Source organism: Carlito syrichta, unplaced genomic scaffold (assembly GCF_000164805.1).
Source record: "Carlito syrichta isolate Samal-C Ts95f unplaced genomic scaffold, Tarsius_syrichta-2.0.1 Scaffold103374, whole genome shotgun sequence".
Classification (NCBI taxonomy): domain Eukaryota; kingdom Metazoa; phylum Chordata; class Mammalia; order Primates; family Tarsiidae; genus Carlito; species Carlito syrichta.
In genome coordinates this window covers 1-12293 of record NW_007047470.1, presented here as the reverse complement: position 1 = coordinate 12293, position 12293 = coordinate 1, and the positions used below count along the sequence as shown (strand labels likewise).

The window sequence follows — 12293 nt, the reverse complement described above, 5'->3', positions numbered from 1 at the left end:
CCGGGAGTGGTCACTGCACTCCAGCCTGGGTGACAGAGTGAGACTCCAACTCAAAAAAAAAAAAAAGAGGGCTCCTATATTGGGCTTTCCAGAAACTTCAGCCTCAGAGGTTTTGAGAGTCAGCCTTGTCTAGAAGTTGTCTCCCCGTCTCAGCAGTTTTGGGGCTTCTTTGTACATAGGCAGCATCATAGCATGGTCAAAAATTGAACACAACAGGGGGTGTATGACTAAATCTATGCTGTCAGCTTCTTGAGTATAGAGATGAATCTCTGCCAAGGCATCTGATGCAAAGCTGTACCCGAAGCAATGAATTGTTCCTTGCATATACTATAAATGTCATTTTTCAGGGACTATATTTCTAGAACATGGGAAAAGATTTCCAATCTCATTTTCTTTTGTTTTTGAGTTTCTGAAGCTATTACATTTGTTCCTGAACCATTTTAGTCTAATACGAATTTGCTGTTAATGTTGACTCAGGTTTGGTCATTCTGACCACTTTTTATTCTCATAATCAGTATTTTATGTTTTTGTCCTTAATTACTTTTCAAGCTATTAGAGAAACTGATAATTTAGAGACAGAATATATTGATATGTTTGTGGGCAGTTACTTAAGTCTCTTCTGTTTTTTAGGTTTCCACCATGAATGAAATGAAGAGTTATTCCCAAGCTGTCACAGGAGTGAGTTTTTAAAATTTATTTTAACCTTCTAGGAATAGGTGTGTTTTTTCTTTTAAATCTAACCTGTGTCATCACCAAGTTAAGGTAAATAGATGTCTTGCTGAGAAATCGCCCTCAAATTTGTTAGTTTGTCAAAAGTAAGAATAACAGCTGGGCTCGGTGGCTCAGCCTGTAATCCCGCACCTTTGGGAGGCTGAGGTGAGTGGATTACCTGAGCCCACGGGTTCGAGACCTGCCTGGGCAGTGAGACCTCATCTTTACAACAAATCAAAAAATCAGCCGGGCGTGGTAGCGCATGCCTGTAATTCTGGCTACTCGGAAGGCTGAGGCGGAAGGATCGCCGGAGCCCAGCAGGTCGAGGCTGCAGTAACCGGGAGTGGCCACTGCACTCCAGTCTGGGCGACAGAGTGAGACTCCAACTCAAAAAAAAAAAAAAAAAAAAAAAAAAGTAAGAATAACACAGTCCTCAGAGGAACCATTGATGTACGTGTGGGGGAAAAAACGAATAGCATAGAGAGCTTCTGCCTCACTGCAGCATAACAGCCCATGGGATTTGATGCTGTTCAGCTTTCGAAGGGGGTATCCTTTTTCTCCTAGGTACCATTGTTGAGTCTCATTTGAATCACGACTCAGTCACAGGGTCAGGGAGGTCTTCTTTTAAATTTTTGATTTAATGTTAGGGGGAGGAAGTATCTCCAGGCTCAGAAGTATGTAACTTAGTCTTGTGAGGGGTCCTGAGAAAGCAAGACCAGTGTTGGAGTATTTCACCAAAGTGACTAGGCCCTTAAAAGAAGGAAAAAAATAATGAAGACTAGGAATGACCTAATAACTTAGCTATCTTTTTATTCTTTTACAGTTTTTTGCCAGTATGTTGACCTATCCCTTTGTGCTTGTCTCTAATCTTATGGCTGTCAACAACTGTGGGTAAGTACTTTTACTTTTTAGCGCCGTAGGTTGCTACCTGTAACCTGTATGCCTAACAGGCAGAGCAGTCCTGCTAGAAATTTGAGAAAGAAAAGTACAATTGAGGGCCAGGTGTGGTGGCTCACACCTGTAATCCCAACATTCTTTGGAGGTCAAAGTGGGACGATGACTTGAGGCCAGGAATTCAAGACCAGCCTGGGCACCATAGCAAGACCCTGTCTCTATAAAAAATAAATAAAACAACAGGAGGATTGTTGGAACCCAGGAGTTTGAGCCTGCAGTGAACTATGATCACACTACTGCACTCTAGCTAGGATGACAAAGTGAGATCCTGTCTCAAAAAAAAAAAAGAGCAGTACAATTGATGCCAGTATTAAATCCCTGATATTTTTCTCTGTCCATCCCATGCAACAGTAGCCTTAATTTATATTTCTTTTTTTTTTTACTTTTTGAGTTGGAGTCTCACTCTGTCACCCAGGCTGGAGTGCAGTGGCACACTCACTCAGCATCAACCTGCTGGACTCCAGCGATCCTTCCACCTCAGCCTTCCAAGTAGCTGGAACTACAGGCGTGTGCTACCACACCTGGCTAATTTATTTTTTATTATAGAGATGAGTTTTCACCAAGTTGCCCAGGCTGTTCTCGAACCTGTGGGCTCAGACAGTCCACTCGCCTCAGGCTCCCAAAGTGCTGGGATTACAGGCTGGTCACGAACCCACGGGTTCAGGCAATCCACTTGCCTCAGTCTCCCAAAGTGCTGGGATTACAGGCTGAGCCACCGAGCCCAGCCCCCAACCTATGTATCTAAGCACCTATTTCATGTCTTTTTTTGGAATAGAGGAGGGCATAAATGATATCTCTCAAGCACCTACAATTAATGTGTACTTGCCAGGATTCTAGGTCCTATCCTGAAGAAGGTGAAATAATTAGCAAATTGGTACATTTTATCATTTTTTCAAATCTTTGTTCTCTTTTCTTTTTCTTTTTTTTTTTTCCTTGAGTTGGAATCTCAATCTTGCTGCCCAGGCTAGAGTGCTATGGCACACTCATGGTCACCACAGCCTTGACCTGCTGGGCTCAGGCAATCCTTCTGCCTCAGCCTTCCAAGTAATTGGAACTACAAGCTTGTGCCACCATGCCCGGTAATTTGATTTATTGTAGAGACAAAGTTTCACCATGTTGCCCAGTCTGGTCTTGAACCTATGAGTTCAAGTAGTCCTCTTGCCTCCACCTCCCAACATGCTATGTTTACAGGCATGAGTCACCATACCCGGCTGGGATCTTTCTTTTTCTTTTTTTCTGAGTTGGAGTCTCACTCTGTCGCCCAGGCTGGAGTGCAGTGACACGCTCATGGCCACTGCAGCCTCTACCAGCTGGGCTCAGGCGATCCTTCCACCTGAACCTTCCAAGTAGCTGGAACTACAGGTATGTTTCACCATGCCCAGCTAATTTTTTTATTTATTGTAGAGACGAGGAGGTCTCACCAAGTTGCCCAGGCTTATCTTAAACCCCTGAGCTCAGGCAATCCTCTCGCCTCCACCTCCCAAAGTGCTGGGATTACAGGTGTGAGCCACCATACCCGGCACCTTTTATCACTTTCATGGAAAAGAGAATAGCTGGGCATGGTGGCTGGGCAACAGAATAAAACTCTAATTCAAAAAAGTAAAAATCAAATTAAAGAAAGATGACAAAATGGAATGATTTGGTAATTATCTCACCTTCCATATGGAACTTATTGTTACCACCTCCAGTTGTCATATTTAGGTTCTTTGTGAGCATCAGTTATATTTTAGGTCCCTTTCCCTGCTTTTTTTTTTTTTTTTTTTTTGAGTTGGCCTTTCATTCTTTTGCCCAGGCTAGAGTGCAGTGACATGCTCATAGTCAATGCAGCCTCAACCTGCTAGGCTCAGGCGATCCTTCCTGCCTCAACCATTCATGTAGCTGGGACCACAGGCATGCGCCACGAAGCCCAGCTGGTTTTTTGATTTATTGTAGAGATGAGGTCTCGCCATGTTGCTCAGGCTTTTCTCGAACTCCTGGACTCAGGTAATCCTCTTGCCTCCGCCTCTTCCCTGCTTTTTAATCATAAAATTGCTGTGTTCTAGAGTTTCATATGTTCACAAAGGAAAATCCTAAGTACTTTAGAAAATAAGATCGAGGCCGGGCTCGGTGGCTCAGCCTGTAATCCCAGCACTTTGGGAAGGCTGAGGTGAGTAGATTGCCTAGCTCGCGGGCTCGAGACCCGCCTGGGCAACTTGGTGAGACCTCGTCTCTACAATAAATCAAAAAAAATTAGCCGGGCGTGGTAGCGCACACCTGTAGTTCCAGCTACTAGGAAAGGCTGAGGCGGGAGGATCGCCGGAGCCTAGAAGGTTGAGGCTGCGGTGGCCGGGAGCGGCCACTGCACTCCAGTCTGGGCGACAGAGTGAGACTCCAACTCAAAAAAAAAGAAAAGAAGATCGAAGTTTGGGTTTAGTTGTTGAGAAACATAGCCATAATGGGAGGAAACCCTCTGGAAATTGAGTCTTTCCCCTATGTCAGTTAATTTGTTTCATTAGAACTAAAACTGCCTCTTAACACAGGAAATTTTGTCAGGGGTTTATCAGCCTCTTGAGAGAATGTTTTGGAAGTATTAACATGAATAACTGATGTTCTTTTCTATCCTAGGCTTGCCGGTGGGTGCCCTCCTTACTCTCCAGTATATTCTTCTTGGATAGATTGCTGGTGCATGCTACAAAAAGAGGTATTTTTTTCTCTCTGTCTCTCTTTTTTTTGCTTTTGTTTATATTTTTTATTTTTTCCAAAGAGGCTCTCTTGCCCAGACTGGACTGTAGTGGTATAATTATAGGTCACTGCAGCCTCGAACTCTTGGGCTCAAGTGATGCTCCTGCCTCAGCTTCTCAAGTAACTGAGACTACAGACAGGTGCCACCACACCAGCTAGTCTTTAAATTTTTTGTAGAGACAGGGTCTCGCTTTGTTGCCCAAGTTGGTCTCGAACTCCAGATCTCAAGTGATTCTCCCACTTCTGCCTTCTGAAGTGTTGGGATTACAGGCGTGAGCTACTGCTCCTGGTCAGTTTATTTTCTTAAATAGTGTCTCAGGACTCCCAAATTAACTTCTGTATCTCACTCTTTAGCTGCCAAGTAATGTATACTTCACAATGTTTTGTATATCACTCTGGCATAATAGTAAAATGTGATACAAGGGTAATGAAAAGTAAGAATCTCTAGAGGAGATTTAAAAGCCATTTGGGCCAGGCTCAGTGGCTCAGCCTGTAATCCCGCACCTTTGGGAGGCTGAGGTCAGCAGATTGCCTGAGCCCGCGGGTTCGAGACCCACCTGGGCAGCGAGACCTCATCTCTACAATAAATCAAAAAATCAGCCAGGCATGGTAGCGCATGCCTGTAATTCCGGGTACTTGGAAGGCTGAGGCAGAAGGATCGCCGGAGCCCAGCAGGTCGAGGCTGCGGTGGCCGGGAGCGGCCACTGCACTCCAGTCTGGGCGACAGAGTGAGACTCCAACTCAATAAAATAAAAAAAAAAACTATTTGAGCAATCACATTTGATAGGGTCCTGGTAGATAGATAATTAGATAGATAGATAATTATCTTGGTTGTTAAAATGATTTTAAGACTTTTTTTTCCAAACTCTTTTTTTTGTTTTTGAGACAGAGTCTCAGTTACCCAGGCTGGAGTACAGAGGCATGATCATAGTTCACTGCAGCCTCAAACTCCTGGACTCAAGCAGTCTTCCCTCTAGCCTCCTGGGTAGCTAGGATTGTAGGCACAAGCCACCACACCAGGTTGGTTTTTTTTTTCCTTGTAGTGACAGAATCTTGCTGTATTGCCCAAGCCTATCTAAAACTCCTGGTCTCAGGTAATCCTCCTGCCTTGGCCTCTGGGATTATAGTCCTGAGCTATCTCACCTGGCCCAAATTTACCTTTTTTTTTTTTTTTTTTTTTTGAGTTAGAGTCTCACTCTGTCACCCAGACTGGAGTGTAGTGGCCGCTCTCGGCCACTGCACCCTCGACCTGCTGGGCTCCGGTGATCCTTCCACCTCAGCCTTCCAAGTAACTGGAACTACAGGCACACGCTACCACACCCGGCTAGTTTTTGATTTATTGTAGAGATGAGGTCTTGCCAAGTTGCCCAGGCAGGTCTTGAACCCGTGGGCTCAGACAATCCATTCACCTCGGCCTCCCAAAATGCTGGGATTACAGGCTGAGCCACCGAGCCTGGCCGCCTTTTTTTTTTAACTCCTCAGAATATCCTTATATATTTAAATGTTTCCCCCACAGAATAGATGAGAAAACTGAAAAAAATTATTATTATTTTTATTTATTTATTTTTTTATTTTTTTTGAGTTGGAGTCTCACTCTGTCACTCAGATTGGAGTGTAGTGGCCGCTACCAGCCACTGCAGCCTTGACCTGCTGGGCTCCAGTGATCCTTCCGCCTCAGCCTTCCAAGTAGCTGGAACTACAGGCGCGCACTACCACGCCCGGCTAATTTTTGATTTACTGTAGAGATAAGGTCTCGCCAAGTTGCCTAGTTGGGTCTCGAACCCGCGGCCTCAGGCAATCCACTCACCTCGGCCTTTCAAAGTGCTGGGATTACAGGCTGAGCCACCAAGCCCAGCGAAAAAAATTATTTTTGACTATTTATTTGTAATAATGGGTTGACAAAGTTGGTCTTTTTTTTTTTGAGTTGGAGTCTGTCTCCCAGGCTGGAGGACAGTGGCACGCATGCTCACGGCCACTCCAGCATTGACCTACTGGACTTGGGCGATCTTTCAGCCTCATCCTTCCAAGTATCCAGAACAACAGGTATGCGCTACCACACCCGCTGATTTTTTTTTTTTTTTATTGCAGAGGTAAGGTCTCACCAAGTTGCCTGGGCTGGTCTCGAGCCTGCAGGCTCAGGCAGTCCACTTGCCTCAGCCTCCCAAAGTGCTAGAATTACAGGCTGAGCCACCGAGCCTGGCCGACAAAGTTGGTCATATAAGAGTCTTGTTAGTGGATTCCAATCAATGATTTGTTATTATTGTGAGGTATGTAATCTGCAACCAAAAATTTTTTATCAATCTAGGCAGAGATTCATTAGAAAATAAAATGCAGCCCAGGCACAGTGACTCATGCCTGTAATCCCAACGCTTTGGGAAGGTAGATCCTAGAGGATTGCCTGAGCCCAGGGGTTCAAGACCAGCCTGGGCAACTTGGTGAGACCTCATCTCTACAATAAATCAAAAAATTAGCCAGGCATGGTGGTGCACCTCTGTAGTTCCAGCTCCTTGGAAGGCTGAGGTGGAAGGATTACTTGAACCCAGCAAGTCAAGGCTGTGGTGGCTGTGAGCGTGCCACTACACTGCAGCCTGGGCAAACAAGTGAGACTGTGACTCAAAAAAATATTTTTTTAAATTAAAAATAGCTTACAAAACAAAATAATGGTCAGACGTGGTGGCTCACATCTGTAGTTCCCAGCCACTCTGGAGGCTGAAGTGAGAGAATCGCTTGAGCCCGGGAATTTGCAGCCAGCCTGGACAACACAGCAAGACCCATCTCTTGGCGGGGGGGGGGGAAACAGATGGACTGTGCGCTAAATTTAGCTTGAGATCGCTTAAAATGGCCATCAGATTAAAGCTGTTTTTGAGTGGGAACCACTTTTTGAAGGCTTGCGGAACAAAGTGTATAAAGCAGCTCTTTGTTGTGTTAGTCTGTGCACTAGTGCCACGTATGAGAAAGGCCGTTGTTCACAGAGTTCAGGCGTCCCCACTCTGAATGCAGAGGCCGGAGTCCCTTGTGGTTGCTTTTGCTCAGTTTGCACACCCAGCAAACCCCACCGTGAATTTGAGCTAGAACCCCTGAGTGACTTTGGTACAGACCTACCATGAACATTCTGGGCTTCACTCTGAGTTTTATACTTTTTACTGAACAGTCACAGAGTGTGGGTCCCCATTTAAATGTAAACCTGGGCCAGGCGCACTGGCTCACACCTATAATCCCAGCACTTTGGGAGGTCAGGGCAGGAGGACTGCCTGAGTCTGGAGTTTCAGACCAGACTTGGCATTATAGCAGGACCTCGCCTCTACAAAAAACACAAAAATTGGCTGGGCATGGTGGCACATGTCCATAGTCCCAATTACTCAGGAGGCTGAGGTGGAAGGGTCACCTAGGCAACAGAGTGAGACTTACTCAGAAAAAGAGAAAAAAGGAACGATGACCTTTATTTCCCTATTTCCTGTCTAACCCCGTTATAAGAAGAGAGCAGATAGAAAATGGATTAGGCCATCAGGTATGCTTTTCCGAGGGAATGGTTAATCCTGTAGGCGAGGTGCTTAAAGCCTGCAGCACATCTTGACTTAGCACCTGCTGTATACCAGATATCGTGCCGAGCCCTTGCCTTGCGTCTGCTCATGTCATCCTCACAATAACTGTTATGAGGACAGATACTATTCTCATCATCCTACTTCACAGACAGAGAAACTGGGGCATAGTGCAGGTTAATGCCAATTACATAGCCCAAGGTCACACAGCTTGTTTGGGAGAGTTGGGGGTTTTATTTTTTTTGAGTTGGAGTCTCACTCTGTCATGCAGACTGGAGTGCAGTGGCCACTCCCAGCCACCGCACCCTCAACCTGCTGGGCTCCGGCGATCCTTCCCTCTCAGCCTTCCAAGTAGCCAGAATTACAGGAGCGTGATACCACGCCCGACTGATTTTTTGATTTATTGTAGAGATGAGGTCTCGCCAAGTTGCCCAGGTGGATCTCGAACCCGCGGGCTCAGGCAATCCACTCACCTCAGCCTCCCAAAGGCGTAGGATTACAGGCTGGGCCACCGAGCCCAGCTGAGAGTCGGGATTTATGCTTGAGCTCATACTCTGTTGCACTCAGAATGTTATTACTGTAATTGTAAGATTTTATGAGAACTGAGAAACCCGACTATTTCATTAAAAATATATGTATAAGGCCAGGCGTGGTGGTTCAAGCCTGTAATCACAGCACTTTGGGATGCCGAGGGGAGAGGATTGCCTGAGTCCAGAGATTCGAAACCTGTCTGGTCAACTTGGCGAGACCTCATCTCTACAATAAATCAAAAATATTGGCCGGGCTCAGTGGCTCAGCCTGTAATCCCAGCACTTCGGGAGGCTGAGGTGAGTGGATTGTCTGAGCCCACGGGTTGAAGACCCACCCAGGCAACTTGGTGAGACTTCGTCTCTACAATAAATCAAAAATCAGCCGGGCATGATAGCGCACACCTGTAGTTCCAGCTACTTGGAAGGCTGAGGCGGAAGGATGGCCTGAGCCCAGCAGGTCAAGGCTGTGGTGGCCATGAGCATGCCACTGCACTCCAGCCTGAGCAACAGAGTGAGACTCCGGCTCAAAAAATATACGTATGTATATAAAAGCACTTGCTGAGCATTAGGCACTGCTTTAAGTGCTTTACAAATATCGCCTCACTTGATAACCTGCTAGAAAGTGGCCAAGGCAGCATTCTTGCTGGGCGTTCTGTGTAAATAGGTAAGAAATTCTTGCCTTATCGATGAGGAGACATTGTAGTTAACTCCACAGCAGCTCAGCCTGTCAGAGAATCCACATCCCTGTTCTTTAGTGATAGTCCTGGTTTGGTCTTGGTCATTTAGTCACGTCTCCCAGAATCACATCCATTTGCATCTGATTTGGATTGGTTGATCTCGTCTTCATGCTAGACATTATCTGTGTATATGTTTTTTTTTTTTCCAGGGCAATATGAGCCGAGGAAATAGCTTATTTTTCCGGAAAGTCCCCTTTGGGAAGACTTATTGTTGTGACCTGAGAATGTTAATTTGAAGATGTGGGGCAGGGACAGTGACATTTCTATAGTCCCAGATGCACAGAATTATGGGAGAGAATATTGATTTCTATACAGTACGGCGTGCTTTTTTAATAATCATTTAATCTTGGGAAATGGAGGTGTTTGGTGTCTGCCTTTTTTATTCTTTTTCCCAGCACAACATAATTTACCACTGATATGCTCCCTTTAGTTACTCTGAAATGGGACATTTTTGCCCCGGATTCTTATTTTACAGAAAAAGAAAGGAAAAAAGTTACATTTTCCTAAAGGAACAGCCAGGTTGTCATGGGATTTGAGTCTCCACTTAAAGCTCTAAAATAAAGAGTAGAATCCCAAGAAGAAAGAGAAATAATTCTGTAAAACTTTAGAAAATTAATAAGGCCAACTATGTGCGAGGTGATGAATTACCTTTTCTTGGGTAGAGCCGAAAAAGCCAGCTGCATCCACCAGTATCTGTCCCTAGTATATGTTTCTAAGTTCACTTGATTAACCTTGAAAAGGACAGTGGTTGCTAAATGACCCTAGAAAATCTCTCCGTGAGACATCTGCACCTTCAGGCTATTATTGCAAAAAGTAGTGTCACCACCAGCCAAGAAAAGGGACAATGACAGAGAACAAGCAAGAGTTGCGAAAGAAGTGGAGGAGTGGAGCTTTTTCCCCAAAAGAAGTTACAGTTTTCACATAAAATATGAAGAACAAGTGCCGCTGCAGAAGTGCCCGTTGCCAAGGGCTGTTTGGCTGCCAGTCCCTAAGTGGCATCAGTCTGTGGTTCTCATTGTACGTCACCTTTGGTTCTGCTTTTTGTTGTGCCTCCTTTTCGTTACTGTTGCACCAGGTGAGTAGTTCCTTTCTCGTTTCTGATGACAGCCTCGGAAGTATATCAGTCCACTGGTAATGTGGGCTTAGTCCACGGGGTCTCAGCTGTCGACTGCCTCGCATGTCATACCCTCAGCCAGGCATGCTACCATTCATTGGAGGACAGAAATCACTTTTCAGCTCAAGCATAAAGCTTCTATTTACTCAGACCTTTTCCAAAGCTAGTAAAATGCTCTAAGACGTGAAAGCCTATGGTTTCACTTATTTAAATAACCCATGGACGTTGCCAAATGAGTGAGCTGCTTCTGAGACTTCTCCTTCCAAGCAGCAGCGCCCATGATATTAGGTCGAGTGAGCATGCAGGGGTCTCCTCCCTCCCCCAGGGTTTGGGAATACAACCTGAAGTTCGTGAGTAGCTTAGCTGACAATGTCTTTGATGTCTCTTTCTTTGTCTCCAAAAGTAATGTAAATTTTATATACTATTCAATATTATCTGCGTTTGTTTTAACATAAAAATGTTTTGCTGCCTACTTTTTTCTCCCAAAAAATCTTCAAGTAAAGACGGTCTAGGAAAACGCCGTGCTTATGTGACTTCTGTGTACTCAAGCTTGCCTGTCCTAGTTGCGAAGCATGTCTGACTGTGATTGCCAGTCACCACCAGAGGGGGCCAAGGCTTCGGTGTCGCCTGTGCAAGCTGGCTACTAGGAGATGTCACCAAGGCCTGGGGCTGCCCCAGATATTAGGCCAGCCGTTTCAGTCCTGCTGCCTCCCATAGGGGTTCTGCCCCTGTGCTTCTCTGTAAAGTCTTCCTGTAAACTATGATCATAGCATTCTGAAGCTATTCAGGGACTAATAAAGGGAGGCAGATGCTCTTAAGAGACAAGAAATAATGAACTGGCCCTGCAAATAATAGAAACGTTATAAAAACTAGCTGGCGGAGTGGCAGGCAGTGAAGGGTCAGTTTAAGGTGCTTGGCAAGTGACGCAGCAAGAAGGTAGAGAAACACTGGGTGCTGTGAATGTTCTCATCTGCATAATTTTGGGGGAGAGTAGGCATCCCCATTTCAGAGAGAAAATGAGATTCAGATTAAGTAACTCAAAATTGTGTAGCCAGCAAGTCTCAGGGCTGGATTCAAATCCGGCTCTGTTGAATTCCAGGATGTGAAGCAGACCAAAGCATTTTTACTGTTTCATGGAGACTTAAAAAAAAACTTGCCAGTAACTGAACATTATGTAACTCATCCTTCGGAGGAAAAATGACCGGCATTTGCAGTCCGAGCAGTGCCAAATCACAGTCCTCTCCAGAGCAGAGAAGAGCACGGTCTTCGATCAGGAAGGATTCAGTTCTCACCTCTGCAGAGGGATGTGCATAGGTGAATTGACTGAAAACAAGCAAACAAGCAAACCTACCTTTCTAGACTTTGATGACGGTTTATGTAGTTGAGAAGCTAGGTTACTGTGTGACAAGGATTTCTTCCTAGAGGTACCATGAGTTCAGTGCATTTGGAGGGTAGCATTTCCTACAGTGTGTCAGCACATCCAGTGGGTGCCTCAGAAACAACCTTGCAGGTGAGATGGGTTCACTCATGCTGCCTCCCAAAGTGCATTGGTAGTTCCTGCTTGGTGTATTTTGGTTTTAAAATATAGACAAAAGCTGGGTACAGTGGCTTACGCCTGTAATTCCAGCACTTTGGGAGGCAGAGGCGAGAGGATTGCCTGAGCCCAGGGGTTCAAGACCAGCCTAGGCAACTTGGCAAGCCCTCATCTCTACAATAAATCAAAAAATTAGCCGGGTGTGATGGCACATTCCTGTAGTTCCAGTTACTTGGGAGGCTGAGGCAGAAGGCTCACTTCAGTCCAGCAGGTTGAGGCTGCAGTGGCCATGAGTGCCACTGCACTCCAGCCTGGGTGACAGAAGTGAGACTGACTCAAAAACTGAAATACAGGCCGGGCTCAGTGGCCCAGCCTGTAATCCCGCGCTTCGGGAGACTGAGGTGAGTGGATTGCCTGAGCCCGCAGGTTTGGGACCCGCCTGGGCAACTTGGC

General features: G+C 45.6%; 1 protein-coding gene across 4 annotated transcripts in view; it reads left to right on the top strand.

The window, feature by feature from the left end:
• Nucleotides 1–10823, top strand: part of MTCH2 (mitochondrial carrier 2) — a 19580-nt gene extending 8757 nt beyond the window's left edge. For all 4 annotated transcript variants that reach the window (XM_008065501.2, XM_021716054.1, XM_021716050.1 and 1 more), the window contains 4 exons: nt 631–678; nt 1535–1602; nt 4270–4345; nt 9342–10823. In XM_008065501.2, the coding sequence (XP_008063692.1) occupies nt 631–678; nt 1535–1602; nt 4270–4345; nt 9342–9428 (279 nt within the window). In that variant the 3' untranslated portion in view covers nt 9429–10823. The remainder of the gene's footprint in view (nt 1–630; nt 679–1534; nt 1603–4269; nt 4346–9341) is intronic.
• Nucleotides 10824–12293: the final 1470 nt, after the last annotated feature.